The sequence below is a fragment of the Ostrea edulis genome, chromosome 3 (assembly GCF_947568905.1).
Source record: "Ostrea edulis chromosome 3, xbOstEdul1.1, whole genome shotgun sequence".
Lineage (NCBI taxonomy): Eukaryota > Metazoa > Mollusca > Bivalvia > Ostreida > Ostreidae > Ostrea > Ostrea edulis.
In genome coordinates this window covers 80,150,572-80,168,396 of record NC_079166.1, presented here as the reverse complement: position 1 = coordinate 80,168,396, position 17,825 = coordinate 80,150,572, and the positions used below count along the sequence as shown (strand labels likewise).

The window sequence follows — 17,825 nt, the reverse complement described above, 5'->3', positions numbered from 1 at the left end:
CAATTCATGAAGACTAATATGTGACTGTAAAAAAAATTCAATTCACTGAGTTTATTTATATGTTCATTGTGTGATTTTTTCGTAGGCAATGTTGGAAATGTAACAAATTCTGTAAATATTAGTCATCGACTTATTTAGATCAGGGTCAAGATATCTTTAACATATCATCAACTCTTCATTATTAATTTTCAATATTTTGGACGACCAAAACATAATTAGATATACAGAATTTACATGTGCAAAAATGCATGTACATTACTTTAGTTAATCTAGAGGAGGGGTACTGGTGTTGCAACACACACAGACACCTTTGATTATAATTTTAAGAAAAGAGTATGAGAGAAAGAGAGTATATTACTTATATTTTTCCGGAAACACTATTACTGCATCGCATTGATTGTAGGATAGGAATCTAAATTTGAATAGTATGGGAAAGGGGGTAAACTCCTGTAAGTTTATGTCATCCGACATCGATTTACACACTGTTTTTCATTATTTTCAACATTCATCAAATTTAGTTTGAAAGTGGTGGGTTGTTAATAAAATTTATGTGAATTAGCTTTTTTTTTTTTGGTCAGACATTGGATTTTTGATCATACCCCTTTGTAAATTCTGTTGTCATATTTTAATATCTTTTTAAAGAGTGTTTTTATTTGGTAGCTAACCTATAAAACACAATGTAGACAATAGAAAATACACAAAATACATATCATCATATTAAAAGCTTAATCCTCAGGTTCACTCCCACCCCCCACCCCCTGAAAATTTTCTAGATTCGCGCTTGGACAATGTTAATTACATATACATATATATTGAATAAGTATCTAATGTAATCTTTCCGTTAAAATCTGCTTTAAGATTTTGTTTCTTCATGTGTGATTCAATATTTTTAATTTTTTTTATCTCCGTTCGCCCCGCATGCGGAAGGCCAGGGTTCGAATCCCGGCTGCGACAGACCTAAGTCGTTAAAACAGGTAGTGACAGTTCCATCGTCAAACGCTCGGCATCAGGTGATGACCTTAAAAACGGATGACCCGAGTTACAAGAGGCGTGGTACGCTAAAGAACCCTCACTGCTAATTGGCCATTTAAGCGCCGAGCATAGGCCTAAATTTGAAGCCCTTCTTTGGTCTTGGTGATGTCTCCATATGTGTGAAAAATTCTCGAGGGAGACGTTTTAAGCAAGATACAACAGCTCCACGTGTATATATTGAGTTACGTTGCATTAGGGAATGGAGGTGGGGAATAACCCCACATGTTTACGATATATAGGCTGGCTCATGATTTTTTTTAAATAGTAGTAGCAGTGGCGAAGCTTCCATTGAGGCAACCGAGGCAGCTGCCTCGGTAAAAAAAAACACCACCTTTTACGTTGTTAAAATGTCGATAGCCTCGGTAATAGTCGAACCCAAGTTACGCCTATGAGTAGTTAATTATTGTGGAAATGTAATCAAATTAACCGAGGAATTGGAAAAAAGGATTTACCCCTCTTACCCCAAAACGTTTGGATTGAAATAGAACTTTGACTTCATTTTTGAATTAGGCGAGATAAGAATTTTCAGAAGTGTAACGAACTCCTCTGGCTACCCCCCCCCCCCCCCCCCCGTCTTTTCAGGTGTCTCTTGTTTATTATAGGTTACTTCTAAAATTCTCGGGATTCGTATTGTATTACAAATTGGGACAGAAATGAACATTAAAAACAGCTGTAACCCCACCCCCTTTCCTCAAACCCTACAATTTGACAAAATTCTTGGCAAATTTTATCATACCCAATGTAATGCTCCAGTTTGACATACTGTAACCGTGTTCAATTCTCATGCAGTCCGTGTAGGACAGCTTAATGGCGTGGCTTCTAAAGCACACACCGCTTGTCAAACACTGTTGATTTTCTGTCTTCTAACTATATATTGCCTGAATGTATTGTGCAAAGGTCATGCCATTTAAAAGTTATAGTCGAAAGTTTTACGTGTTATACCATGAATTATTTTTTTTCATGGTAAAACAATATAATATATAAATCTTTGTTTAAAAATATATTAACATACATCATTCTTTACTAGAACATTTCCGTGGTAACAGACACCAGTCCCGCAGAAACGCAGGCGACTTCTCCAAACTTATATCATATAAAGGGCCGGCTCGTGCCGGTGTAAAGGCAAATTTTGACCCCCATAGAATAATGACCGGGGATCATTTTTCGACATCGAAAAGTGATCCCCTAGCCGTAGAAAAATTGGAAAATTTTGTAGAAAGAAGACCCAGGGATCATTATTTTGCGTGTCATACCTGAAAAATAATGACCTCCGTAGAAAAGTGACCCCCTCCCTTTCTTAGCAGATTGATTGATTTTAAAGGAGTTTATACGGGTTTCAGGTCATTATTTACCCAGAGTTATCGTTTCTGCTGCTCCTCTTATCAAATTTATTCCATATGTAAATTTTTTTCACGGTTAATAAAATAAAAGTAAGAACTAGTTCATTACATTTGAGGAAAACCAACTGTAGGTTCCATGACCAATTACAACTGAAAAAACCGCATATTTTGGGGACGGATCCAGGGAATTTTCAAAAACGGGTTCTACCATAAATTTTAGTTCTCAAAAGGGGAGTTCCATTCTGAAAATGTGTTCTATTTACATGTATAGATCTTGTGTAATCAAACACACACATAAAAAGAGTTGCGTCTAAATACAATACTTCTTGTGTCACAGAAAGGCGTGAAATCTTCTTAAAACTGACGAATTGACATACATTTTTCGCAACTGAAGTCAATAGCTTATTTCATTTACACATCATTATCGTTTTTCAAGAATTTTGAAAAATGAGTAAGTGTTGATAGAGGTATTAGTGAGTATGCGAACGTTAACTTTGGGTAGACTATAACATTTCACTGGATAATTTATGCCTATCAGGGGTGTAGGACAAGGGGACGGGGGCACGTGCCCCCCCCCCCCCACTTTTGGAAGATGGGGGGGGGGGGGCATGTGGGTTTGTGCTCCCTCACTTTTTTAACAGAAAATTAACATAAATTGATCAGATGAGAATATACCACGGTTAAAAAATACTCAATTCTAATATGCAGGTTCTAGGCACTCAAAGCATTATTTCTTGCATGTACATAACTTATTCTCTCCGTACTAAATTTTTTTGGACCGAGTTACGTTTAAAACCATCATAAAATTGTTAGTTACAAGAAAAATGTTCTCACGGTGAAAATAGTTACATCTCATTTATATTAGAAGGGGATCCCCCCCCCCCCATTCCAATGTTCATAAGTACTGTATGTCGTACACAGTACGGGGGAGTAGGGGAAGATACAGCCGGGGCACATGTCCCCACACTTTTCAAAAGGGTAAGGAGTATGGTTGTGCCCCCCCTCCCCCCCCCCCCCGCTTAAGTAAGGCTTTTTTACAATCTGACTAGAATAGGATCCCCGGTCCGTTCCTTTGTTTTCATATTGTCTCTACAATATAAATACAAAGGAGCAGACGGAGGATCTCATTTTTATCAGATTGGGATTGTTAGTTAGTACCCACAAATAAAAAAGTGAGGCATTACAGTCGGAAGCCCTCCAGAGGCCACGAATCTTCAATTCTTCAAAATTGTCTTCGGGAGACACGAAAACACATGAAACTTGATTAATGAAGTCACTAGGAAATGGCATACAAGCAAAGCATCTAAAGTGTTAAAAAAGTGAAAAGGGAAGTGTAAAGTCGTCACCCCCCTCCCCACGAAATAGGATTTGGGAGTGTCAGAAGGATACCCTACGTGTTTTTTGTTGTTTTTTTTTAATTTAATTTTATTATTTTTTTTTTTTGCTTGTCAAGTCAAAATGTGTTTAAAGTGGATTTCTTTGGTACCCCTATTATTTTTAGCCCAGCTACGCCACTGCCTATTGTGTTAAATTGTTAAATTATCAAAACACCCTAATTAAAACGCCGCACTGTCATATCACAGTAAATGCAGTGCACCTGCTATCACCGTGTAGAAACGCACTAGAGTAAAGTGTATCACCTTCTACTCTCTCTCTCTCTCTTTCTGTAATTCTCTCTCTCTCTGTCTGTCTCTCTCTGTCTCTCTGTCTCTCTATCTCTCTCTCTCTCTCTCTCTCTCTCTCTGGCATTGTGTATGTGTGCGAAGAATGTAGAGGAAGCAAATTTACAAAAAGATGTGATTAATTAAGATTAATTCCAGGTTTAGCACCCTATAAAAATGACTGATGGTGGGGGGAGGCGCAATCCCCCCCCCCCTCGAAATTCCTTGAATATCCGTATGAGTACACAATTCCCGTCACTGATCAGACTTAGAGGATTTCCAAGACATAGTAACCTCACGGCATGTCCATCCAGGTCTGCAGAGGTTGGGCTTATCGACAGAAAAATTACGAGTCACTCTTTTGTTAAAACAAGTAAATTCTTATTTTTGAAACAAAATTACAATTCCTGATATGTTTTAATCTGGTTACGTTTCATGTGAATGATAGATTTACTTATAATGTGACAATGTTGGACTACCTCCCTTAGGCATTACCAGAGAAATAATCCTTAATATAATTTACTAGGGGTCATTATTCTACGGGGGTCATTTTTCTAAACGTGAAATGGACTGATTTTTTGAAAGACAGTTTTTTTCTACGGGCACAAGGGGTCATTATTCTACGTCTAATAATGACCGGGGGTCATTTTTCGACGTCGAAAAATGACCCCCGGTCATTAATCTACGGGAGTCAAAATTTGCCTTTACACCGACCCATAATAAAACATATTACTAGCCGAAATTTTGCACCGGAAACGAAAGGAAGACTTAACAAAATTAAACGATGTATGTTCTACTTTGATGATAATTGTTCGTCATATTTATGTGTTATCTGTAAAGTATTACGTTCTTTATATTCAATCAATAAGCCATGTCTACTTTTTTTAGTCAACTGTTACGTCACAATACGAAATTTCCGAGTTGCCCAATAGTTCTTTCCCTTTGTGGAACTCTTATGCACAGTGAGACGCAAAACATACTATCGTCCACACGCGGTGCGTACAAATGCTTATCGGTGCGTACAAATGCATATATATCCTAATGGCCGATTATCAGACATTATGCAACCACCCTTACTGCAGGGACACACAATATTAGTAACTTTATTAGTATCTGATAAAATAGCTCAAACAAAAATCGATGATCACTATTTTTCTTTGATTAAAATATCACTCGTGCAGAGGAGGAAATAAAAAAAATAATAATTTCATATTTAATTTGATGGCCTAATTCAAACAAATATTGTTCTTGATATGGTCAGTTTAATGTATATTAACGGCTGATATAAACAAAATTTACACTTTCATTACTTTTATCCTTATTTACATATCTATTCTATAGTTCTATAGTATATGTATACATCTTGTACCCACTCAAGCGTTCAAAAGAACACCGAACGTACCTCCAGCACAGAAGAGCTAATATCTCGGAAGTTGCGTATTGAATGTACACATAAAAAGACGTTGAGACTTGCGTATCAAAAATGATGATGTAAGCAAGCCCACGACCTACGTTAAGCTAATGAAATGTCCGCGTTTTGCAACAATATACATATTATGCTTAAACGATATGTTGGGCTAAATTAAAAAGTCGTTTTGGTAAGGAAAAGAACATCTTTTTCATTAAATGACAATTAAGAAGAATAATAGTTTGTCACAAAATATCACTCAGAACATTCTGTTGAAAGAAACATCAAAATCCAATAAGTGAAACGATAGCATCAGCAATAATAATAATCAATAATCTTATAAATGTTCTCAAATCATTCGAAAAAACTTCTCATTCATCTGATAAAATCTTAGACATTTGTCTCATCATATCATCCCAATCAAACCTAACTGAATTTCTTTATAATCTCAAGAATATTCCCAAGTAATTAAAAACAATTCTAAATCATTTGATAAATTCTCACACGTATGCCTCATCGCATTCCAATGCTCTCAAATGATTCCAAAGACATTCGCATGCGCCCGATGAAATCTCAGGAATATATCTCACCATCTTAATCAAATTTAAGTGTAATACGATTCCGTTGTGACCGTTGGGGCGAGCGCAGCATATCTGAATACATTTTCAAAAAAATTATATTGAAAACAAGGAAAACTGATCTGGTTCACTGTCAATACGTAGGATTACTGTCTTGCTCTTCTCGCCAATTTCTTTTTAAAAAGAAAGGGGGAAGAATATGATTGTCATCCTTTCCTTTCAAATAAGAAAGGTTTGTAATACTTCAAAGATTTTTTAAAATATTTTTTTGCGAATCGAACCATCCGCCATTTTGTACGAGGGACTTCTGGGATTGGCGTCAAAAAAATTCTTGTTAGAGGTTGATATTTAGCTCGGATTATTTCCCGCGATCTAGTCACTAGAGCTCGCAGTACGAGGCAGCGCTCCGCGCTGGGTCGCTGCGCTCGCTATAATCTCAATAAACATGTATCTCACATTCTAGAGAAATATTGAATGAAATTATGTTAATCGCACTTAGATCTCAACATAATTTATCTTGTATTTCTAAAAACTGTTTTACTTTTCATCTACTAGTATCACTTTTAAAACATGTACAAGTACGCTTCCTTTTCTCTAACAAATTCTTAATTCGGCCTAATTTTTATTGTATTATAAACGTACCCGATCCAGTGAACCATGGTGCCCTAGGCGAGGACTAAGAGAAGATATTTGCATCTACTGTACACTATGAATATTTGTATATGCTATATATCATATTATGCATCAATGGTTTCTTCTTTATATGACCTACACATAAGGTATCTTGGTCTCTAGTAGTGTAGTGTAGTAGATGTGTGTAATACAAAGGGCTCCTGGTACTCTTTACTATGAATATGTCCAATCCAGGGAAAGATTAGAATGAAATTCCCATAGAGACCCTTGTCGAAATAGTCAATATGTTACTTGATGATAAAGAATTACACAATTCTAACAGGACCCCAATGTACGTGATTTTGAATGCTAAATACAAACAATTCCAGAAGAACATTGTGATTATCATTGATTCTTTATATAAACGTATTTCTTCTCAATTTACTGAAACAAGGAAAACATCATTGGTTAGAAATATCAATATAATTCTTTTACCAAAAACGCACTTTCAACGAACGTCCAATACACAACAACTTCATCACTGTTTTCATTTTTTTCGTATCAGTATGAATACTTGTATTATACTGTTAAATATCTATTACATAGTCATTTCGATTACAGTCAACAGTTGATAATGTTAATCTATTTATAAAAATGCGATCAGTAATAAAACGTTTCATACAAATCACAGATGATTGGAAAAACCAACCAAACAAAAGAGGAAATAATTGAATACATATCATTTGAATTGTTGAGATTGGAAAACAAGTGCATGTGCACTTATATCATCCCTCTTTCATTATTATAAGTTAACAAATGAAAATCACGTTTTCTTAAGAAAGAAAAGAGAGGAAAACCAACAACTGAAGAACAGAAAAAAATTATCACTGAAATAGTTGCAATTATGATTTTATTTTTTCAATGTTGTTTTTGGGGTGGGGATGGGGATGTGGTGGAAAACTCTCATTAAATGCAGAGGCCTATTAAATCGTTTCCAAAGGTGACAGCCAAATAAAAAGTAATATAATTTGGAAGGTGAAATAGTGATTCGTGTCTTCGTACTTTTCCTCATTTTTATTTTTTTTTCTGTTAATGAATCAACATACTGTCATACACGTTTGGGGAAAGAGTGTCAGAAAACGACAAAGCCGGGCAAAGAGAATGATACCCACAAGCGCTTGTTTAAATAACAAGTTATTATGATTTTAAATATACGCACCGTATGCATATTAAATTATAACTTATTGCGTATATCAAAGGACGGAATATTAAGATAACTTTCCGTTATCTCAGTAATTCCTGCTGTCCTTATTTATAATACAATAAACCTCTTGATTTTACAAAATTCTGACCACCTTCAAATATCAACTATACGTACAGTACTTTTTACGTTCCGTTCCATTTTCCGTTCTGCGTTTTAGTAACACCCGATGATTTTTCCGCTTACTTCCAAACCACGCGATCTATTTCCAACCCAAAGAGTTTTTATAACAACTGTAGTAGTGGATTCAAAACGTCTCACAAAAATGTGCTTGCTATTGCAGGACAAGAACACTTAAGGAAATATCTGATATTTTGCCGGTATTTTGACAGAAGCACAGGTGGGTGCTGAGGAGCCCCTGAATACATATACATATTGTCAATCTCTACCCACTGCCCTTTCAAAAGATGAAATTCTTCAAAACCATGTCAGAGTTTTAAACATAGTTAATATCCCAGTCATGGGTGAAATAAATATGAGTTACCGAAACTATACTGAATTTCTAAACTACATAAAAACACTTACAAATAAAGATACATTGCTGGATCCAGTAAGTGCTCTACGAAGCAAGTATCTTTGCTCCTCACAAAAATATTAACAGCTGTGAAATAGAAACTTCAAACTTACTGTGCGACTACATATGCCACAAGTGGTGTATATCAAATGTGGATTCTGAGAAATTTTAAAGAACTTTTTGTAAACTTGAAATTGCTAATCTTTTCTCAAATCAATAACATGAAAAACGCATGACTTTTCAACACTTTACGCGATCATTCCTTATATATATATATATATATATATATATATATATATATATATATATATATATGAAGTCTCTTTTTTTCTAAGTATAAAATATTTTTAAAAAACACTCTAAAGACTTTGTAGAAATATTTCAACCGTGTTACCGGTCTTCTTCAGTCGTGTTTATTTCCTATACGCACGAATACATACACGGAAGTACTATGACGTCACAGTATGTATTATAAAATTGAAAAGTGACGTCAAAGTTGATATTGCGAGAAAAACATTTGAGATAAGTAAGAGTCTATTAATAAATTGAACAATACTTTCCCGACCTCGTGGACACATCCTATAATATGACTATGCGTACAATTAAATATTTGATAAGTAATGTAACGGAATTTTAGAAATGTTTGTTCACAAAGCAGTCAACTTCCGGTCTAAGTGAGTATAAACAAGCAATATTAAAGTAAGTAGTTAATCGTAAATACAGCAGTATTGTTTATAATAAGTTACTATAACACGTTATATATATAGCAATATTACATTATCACCTACACATGATGTTTATATCTCTCAACTGATTCGATATGCATAAGCTTTTTCTGGGTATGGTCAGTTTTTAAATCGAGGTAAGCTACTGACAAACAAGCTGATGGTACCGGGGTTTCAACAACCCCGTTTAAAGTAAGCATTTTGTAAATTATATGGTCGTTATAACGATCTAGTTTGCCAATACAACCTATCATTGGGGCAAATGCTGTCTGACGTGTTTCATACCAGTTGTTAGACCGTTCTTGGCACACTGATTTTGACTAAGGATTACTCCGTTTACCTGATCAAGATATAGGGCTCACGGTGTGTATTGCAGTTTGACAGGGGATGCTTACTCCCCCTAGGCACCTGATTCAACCCCTTGTGTGTTCAGGGGTCCGTGTGTTTGCCCAAATAACTATTTTGCATTGCTTAAAGGAGTTTTGAGATTTACCACTGTTCGTTATCTTCAGTTTTCATACTGATTTTGACTGTGGATTCCTTGGTTAACTGATCATGATATAGCGCTCACGTCAGTTGCGATCGGTCAATTAAGGATGCACACTCCTCCACGAAACCTGTTCTCACCTCTGGTGTGTCCAGAGGTCCGTGTTTATCGTACGCGTATGTTGTATTCTTGATAAGAAGTATGAAATTGATCACCGTTCTTTGTCTTTACTTCATTTAACAGTTCACGTTGAATAAAGGTGTCTTTAGAATTGTTATATTACATTTAAACAATTTTGAATCCTTATACAGTCTTGCTATTTAGAAAAAGGTTAATATGAATGACTTTATAGAAGAAATATCCGTAGATTAACAATGAACAGAACTAACGATTCGCTCTTTATCTAAAGGCTTATAGTGCACGATTTCTCATCGGTAGGGATGTCTTTCAGTCACACAATTATTATATAAAACCCTAATTAGAGCAAGTCTAACGATAATGCCAACTGCTATTTAGAAAAAGGTTAATATGAATGACTTTATAAAAGAAATCTACGTAGATTAACAATGAACAGAACTAACAATTCGCTCTTTATCTAAAGGCTTATATATATATATATATAACGATAATTTATATATATATATATATATATATATAACGATAATGCCAACTGCATTTGAAAAATAACACTTTAAGTGGGCAACTGGTCACACCGGAAACTTGTTTACACAGGCTTTATCCGGGTAAGCTTGGGGCATGGGGAGTAGTAAACGATCACCTTCAATGAGTACGTATGCCCTATGTATGCCCTAGAGCCAGACTCTTGGAGGAGATTTTAATCGCTTTAAAGTTTCATTCATTTATTTTACATTTCAAATTGTTTAAGTACAATAAGGTGAGATATATATCAAAATTTGATTCGTTACATATGATAATTGAAAATATTTCCCTTTGAAAAAATCATGTGGTTGCTAACATGGTTGATAGGGGATGATTGCTCATCATAGACATCTGATGTCATCTCTGGTATGCCCAGCTATTGTTTGCTCAACTCTTAATTTTGTATTCTTTACTATCATTTAACACTTTTTTTATCGGTTGTATTGATGTAATCTTGATCTGTTAGACTGCATTATGTTTTCTCAATTATTCCAACCATTGCTGTCAGTGATATAAAACATTCTCTTCTTCAATTATAAATTTAACATTACGTATTCCTTTTCAAAATATGCGAAATAATCTTTGAAAGAAGTTTTTGGCAAGAAATCAATGATATCCAAATGATGTAGAATAAGTGCATGGACATATATATTCTATTTTCATATTACTGAGATACTCGTATATGGGTGGGGGTGATCTCGGTCACTCAGAGTCCGATAAGAGGAATATTGACATGTTTTCCAACGATGAAAAGCTTGAAAACCACATGATGATAGGTTTCTTAGCTTTGATTACTAATAATGTTATTACGATTGATATCTCTGTACTTTGAAATGTGAAGATAACGAACAGTGATCAATCTCACAACCTCAACAATGAACACAAAACTCAGTAAATCTGTTTTTTAGAAATTACATGCAAAACGAACACGTTTTGTTCTTTACTGGTGTTACTTGCGGCATCATATTTAAATATTTGAATACTAATTAAGCTTAATTGCATTGTGAAAACTAACATCGTAGTCTTAGGTAATGAATGTATACAAACTGTATGCTTATTTGGTATATAAAACGTCTTTCGCATGCAGTAATGATGGTTTCATGTTCTTGGAAATATATTACATGAATCAAAGCATATCAAAACAGATACATGGACATTAAGCCATGATTACATTTTATGGTTTCATATGAAAAACAAATCATACAATTACGAATTCCTCACTTCACTTTTAATCAAACATATTTCAATTCTATAAATTTAGTATTCAATTCAATATTTGTTGTACGGAGTGTTTCCCTAACTACTTAGTAACTAGCGCACTTCATGTGAGAGAGTCGGGTATCATTCTATGTCCAATTAGAATGACGACTGCTAGACATGTGAGAGAGTCGGGTATCATTCCATGTCCAATTAGAAGGGCCACTGCTAGATATGTGAGAGAATCGGGTATCATTCCATGTTCAATTAGAAAGGTGGTTACTAAATTATACTGTACTATGTATATGTGTAGGAATCGGTCATTGAAATGACATAATTGAGAAGTAATGATAAATGTAGTGTTCCTATTGTACAATCATGATATACTATTGTTTTCTATATATACTCAAGTGTGTATTAATGTGGTATACTTACCCTATTTTTCAGTGAAAGTACCTCAGGAAATCCTTGACTGGGATTATGCTGCGCGAAGCAGATACGCAGAATGTGTCAAGAAAGGAACTCAAACATTCCACAGAGCTCGTGCAATGATAGTTGGATGCGCAGGGGCTGGGAAATCTACTCTGCTTAAACGTCTACAGAAACGTAGTCTGGACGAATTGAAACAGGTCCAGTCTACAGTAGGACTAGAAGTACATGAAGACATATTTGAGATTACTCCGGAATCTGATTGTTTAAAGGGTATAGATTAGACGTCTAGATAACTACATAATGTATTTTTGCATTATCAATTTTGTCATCACCAAATATGTGGCAGTATGTACATTAGCTCATATTTAGGTGACATATTTCTATATTCATATGAAGCAGATTTTATTCAAAAACGTCTACGTGAGAAAAAAAAAATTCTTGCTGTATTCTTCAATTCGACATTTAGATATATCGACGACTTTTTGTCTATTAACAATAATACCTTTCATTTATATGTCGGGTACAGACAGACAAGTTGATGGTGCAAGGATTTCAACATCTCGACTGAAGTCAGCATTTCGCAGATTTTATGGTCGTTATAATGATCTGGTTTGTTAATACAACCTATCATTGGGTCAAATGTTGTCTGACGTGTTTCATACCGATTGTTAGGCCGTTCTTGGCACACTAATTTTGACTACGGATAACTCCGTTTATCTGATCAGGATATGAACCTTGTGGTGGGTGTTACCGGTCGACAGAGGATGATTACTCCTCCTAGGCACCTGATCCCACCTCTGGTGTGTCCAGGGGTCTGTGTTCGCTCAACTATCTACTTTGTATTGTTTATATGATTTATGAGATTGATCACTGTTCGTTTTCTTCACCTTTCATTCCTCCATAATTCTATCTTATCTGTATGTCTCGTCATGTTTTCTATTAGATCTACCAGTTGACACAGATAAAGAGGGGAAACAACTCTTGAGCGTTGTGGACTTTGGTGGACAATGCGCCTATTACGCGTGTCACCAGGTCTACCTAAGTAGAAGAGCCTTATATCTTCTTGTTCTCAACATGTCTAAGAAATTTGATGAGAAAGTTGACCCCTCACTCTGTGAACAGGAAGGGACCATGTTTACTGACTGGTCGTATGGCGGTAAGTGACGTATAAGAGTATTCATATTATTCCTCAGATAATCTACTGAGAACAATACATATTGTATTAAGCTAAACATTTTAATTGTGGTAATTGTTAATAGTCGGACTGCTATGAATGCACATTTTGTGATGTTACATGTACACTATCTCCGTCAAAATTAACCTTATTTCTAAGTAAAATATTGCGTCCACAGCAAATGAAAATAATCCCCTCATGAAATAGCCTGTTTACAGAAAGAACATCAATCACACACAGGCATTATGCATGGTTGCAGTCTCTTATCCATGCACTTGCTTTTGATACAACCGTCAATGATAAATCGTTATATATACCGTAACGTGTTGTCAAAGTAATCATTGATGAATGTTCAGATCATTATACGCCATGTTTTGATGAATTGTACATGTATCATGGTATCAGTTTCCCCGTTCGTAATTTTAACATTTTGTCTCTCAGTTTTCTCATGTTCAAGTCCTATGTTTTAAGCTCTGAGACGTAAGACTATCACAATGAATCGTTGAAAACGTGTGTCTTGGCTCGAATATTGATTGTATGACTCCCTGGGCCTTCTATAATTTTGTCCCGACCCTGGAATGACCTATTTAGTCAATCCATAGCAAAGTAATGGAATCACCACCAAAATGATCAAGTTGAAATTCATTATCAGAATACTTCTAGAACACAGACTCTGAGACGTACTTATACATCAGCGGAACGCAAGGATAAAAAAACGTTGAACGGTTTAGGAACGAACAGTTTTATCTAGGAGGACGAAGGCTGAACGGTTTGAACAAACGGTTCTCAACAAGTGTTCCGGATTTGTGTGGGATGTCCGATGACGAGGATTTTGTTAAATACATGTACACAGTAATCAGTCAATGACAATACGTTTTTATATTTCATTCGGAATCTTTATTCTATCAATCTGAATGATATACAAATTACCGCCAAAACAAGAATACGCTCAATCCATTATCAGAATAGTTGTGTTGTACATAGGTAATATCTTAAAATAATTGTTTGTGTACATGCATGTACATATATCTGAAAACGCGTTCAGGGATGTTTTACAATTACGAATGCTATAAAGCATATTTAAAAAAAACAATAAACGTTTATTAGAGGAATTGTTTCTCCCTCCGATTTATAAGTTCGCTTTACAAGTATTCTATTTATTCAGGAACATTATTTTATCCTTCTTATCTCTACAGAATACCTGTTGTTTTGGTTGAAGTCAGTACATACCTACTGTGGCAATGACGCGCCCGTTATTATTGTCGGAACACATCTAGACCAAGCCGTAGGACAGGTATGTTGTTCTTTCCTTTAACTAACAAGAAACTATAAACATAAATTGATTCAATTGCTGAAATAAATTCATCAGAATATTTAGAATAACAAGGTTGTTTTGATTTGGCAAAAATAAGTTTTGTTTAAGAATCTTATGGCAAGGAAATTGGATCAGACAGTTTTAAAACGCAAAATCAGCTTGAATTTAAAGCGACCCGCTTTTGACCCCAATAAACTAAGTTCTTAAATTTATGACACTACTGTTATACAAAAGTCGAACTTACTTTAGTTGAATGCATATATGAGTGTCAGTGTAAAGCAAGATTATGACATTTATATTCATTAAGGATTTCCTGAAATAGTAGACCTTCAGCTACTACTTAAATAAGTATATCTGTCCAAGATGTTCCATGGATACTAAACAAAGTCTAATAATATTTCAAACATTCTGTTGAAAACGTATTCCGGTTCATTCCAAAGACTAAATTAAAAGAAATCAAATTCAGATATATATCATGGTCTTCATTCTTAACGCGAAACGAAATGATGCTGTATATGTTTGGGAGTGTGACTTCCCATAAAAGCGATTGGCACAGTGCATTTTTAACAAGACATATATACAAGTAGGAGTCATGGCGAAAGCGGCCTGTGGACAGGAGGTGCTTATTCTTCCTGGGCACAAGGTCCCTTTCTTTAAAAGTCGGTATTCCGAATAGGAGAACTGAGATTCATCACTGTTTGCTATATTTACCTTTTCATGAATATCTAAAGAAATCTCTAGATGCAATTTTTTGGAGTTTAGATACAAACATTGCCTAATGAAGGTCAATTTATTTTGATGAAAAATGTGTGATTTCTCAAATCTATTTTCTTTCTAGAAAAGGTTTGGTAATTCAAAGATGTAATGTAAAATATATCAATTTTCAATCCTTTGTCAAATACAAAGCATATATATATTAAAGTCCTTTTGGTTTGTTTTATTTCGAGTTCGCTGTGACAATCTGTATATCATGTGAATATAGCATGTTAACATTCATTTAGCAACAAATCGTGGTCGGTTTAATTTGCCGAAAACAAATCTTAATATCTTGAACCCGATTTCGTATTAATATGAAATATTAATTCAATGAATGTGAAATTCGCGGAATTTTTTGTTTCAGCGAATGAAATGTGAAGATAACGAACGATGTTCTCTCATAATTCCTATAAGCAATACAAAATAGATAGTTGCGCAAACACGGACCCCTGGACACGCCAGAGGTGGGATCGGGTGCCAAGGAGGAGTAAGCATCCCAGGTCGAACAGCGAGTTAATTCCCAGCTATACAGTATTCAAATCGACATATGAATGAAGATGAGGTTCTTAATAGATAAGCATCCTCGATGTATCTTAAGAGCTTGTCTACGAGAAAACCATGCAAATATATAAAAATGAAGGAAATGGTGGTCATCAATATCATTTCTAATCATTTATATCATTGGAGTATATGGTTGGAATAATTATAATTTGAGGTCAATTTATTGATAGGTCATTTCTATTTTTAGTAACAGCGCATTCTGTATTTACTCGTGGATTAGTCTTTGAACACAAGAAAAATCCTTAAATATTAGGGTTTTATTTTTTCAAAAATGCAAATCAATTCTGAAGGCTTATGAAAAGAATGGATTTTTTTTATGATATTTCCATGTAAACCACTTATGGAGAAATCATGTTTGACATCATAAGTGTCCATATAGAGATTACATGGAGCCTGTAATTTGGCATTGTGCCAAACTTTTTTCATTTTGTGTTATATGGTCATTTTTGAAATAGGTGTTGCTGCAAAAGTAACGCTTAAATTTCTTTAAAAGTGTATAATACTTTGATATCAAATCAGTGTCTGTAAAATATAAAAAATTGTACTTTGGACTTTTGGCCGTTCGTTTACAATTAAAATTTAAAAACTGACAAAAATTAATATTTTTAAGCATTTAAAATTATCTTTTAAAAGATTAAAGATTTAAAATTTGTGATATTAGATGCATAAATTGTTTGGAAATTTAATTTTATTTATAGATTTAACATTTTCTAATAAATAAATCCCAGTAATCTACTATTTTATATGAAAAAGGGGGTCTTTTAATGAAATAGACCTGTTGCTGGAATTACCTCCCCTTTGATGCACTCTTCATACGTAGAAGGTACAAAATGATAGCAATATTATGGAATGTTATGATTCCAACTTGAAATGGGATTTGAGAATTTGTACATCATGTTATGTGATATCAGTGAAATACATAACAGTATCTGTGAATGTAATCCAGAAATTTCTAAATATTGACAGGGTTTAAAAAGTATCCGCTACTTCGTCCTGTTATACTGCAAACTAGTACCATGCCAGTGGTCAGGCATTTTGTCATTGAAGAATTGAAAGCGTTCTTTCCTTGATAATTCATGCATTAACCGAGAATGCTTAGATGTTATATGGAGGAAATCAAAGAAAATATGCATCTATAGTCAGTCCAGATGGAGCATGTGAGGATCTAGTGCAGCCCCCCCCCCTCCCCAAATTTGCAAAATGCATTTACCATCATGATTGATGACAAAAATTTGTTATTAGTTTACATATATGCACTAAGTAATGAGGACAGGACAAAATAAGAAAAGTGTGAAATAAAAGTGCATAAAGTGAACTCAAAGAATGTATACTGTAACAGTTTGCTCGGTATCTTTCTTCTTCAGTGCTCAATGTAACAATATGACATACTTGATGCTTAATCATAGGTTACCATTCAACATGCGAAAATTTACACCTTTCTCTATTTTACCAACAACAAATATATAGATATTGTAAACTTATGGTATTACGTATATGTATATGCTAATGTAGTTTCTTAAAGTCATTGATGCAGGCAGAGTTTGGATCGTCACTATACTTTGTTCATCATGAGAAATTGATCGGGAAAAAATTTGGAAAAATCATTTATCTGACAGGGAAACCGAAGATTATTTCGATCAGGTCTCTTTAGCTAAATCAGCCCCCGCCCCCCTGCTTTTTTATGGCAATCAATAAACAATTGAAATGGAAGCTTGAACTGATGAATTAAATCCTTGGACCCCCCCCCCCCCCCATTATTATCATTATCAAGGATTTTGAGCTTCGGGTTGTGTTAAAAGTAATTTTTAGGGAGGTTGGGGGTTCTATAAAAAATTTGCTACCCGCCCACACCCTCCGCCCTGGTGATGAGTGCCAACTACAGGGCCTCTCCACCTAGCTACACTGTATGTGTTTAGACAGGACAGATTATACCAGCCGGGTCAGGTATAAACAATACATTTCAGTACAAATTATATTACAAGAGAACTTCTTTACTTTTGTGCGAATTCGGACGTTATTATTATCTGACTTTCATCTTCGGTGCAATTTATGTGATTACTGTCAGTTGGTATTTAAACTATATTTCATTTGTACGTGTAATGGTGTTGGTAG

The 17,825-nt window shown here is 34.8% G+C and overlaps 1 protein-coding gene across 3 annotated transcripts in view; it reads left to right on the top strand.

Moving 5' to 3' along the window:
• The window catches only part of LOC125673075 (uncharacterized), a 74,528-nt gene that overhangs the window by 43,639 nt on the left and 13,064 nt on the right, over positions 1-17,825 (top strand). For all 3 annotated transcript variants that reach the window (XR_007369265.2, XM_048909344.2, XM_048909345.2), the window contains exons 7-9: positions 11,923-12,177; positions 12,851-13,063; positions 14,278-14,375. Coding sequence is in view for 2 of the 3 variants with exons in the window: in XM_048909344.2 (XP_048765301.2) it covers positions 11,923-12,177; positions 12,851-13,063; positions 14,278-14,375 (566 nt within the window). In the remaining variant the exon portion in view is untranslated. The remainder of the gene's footprint in view (positions 1-11,922; positions 12,178-12,850; positions 13,064-14,277; positions 14,376-17,825) is intronic.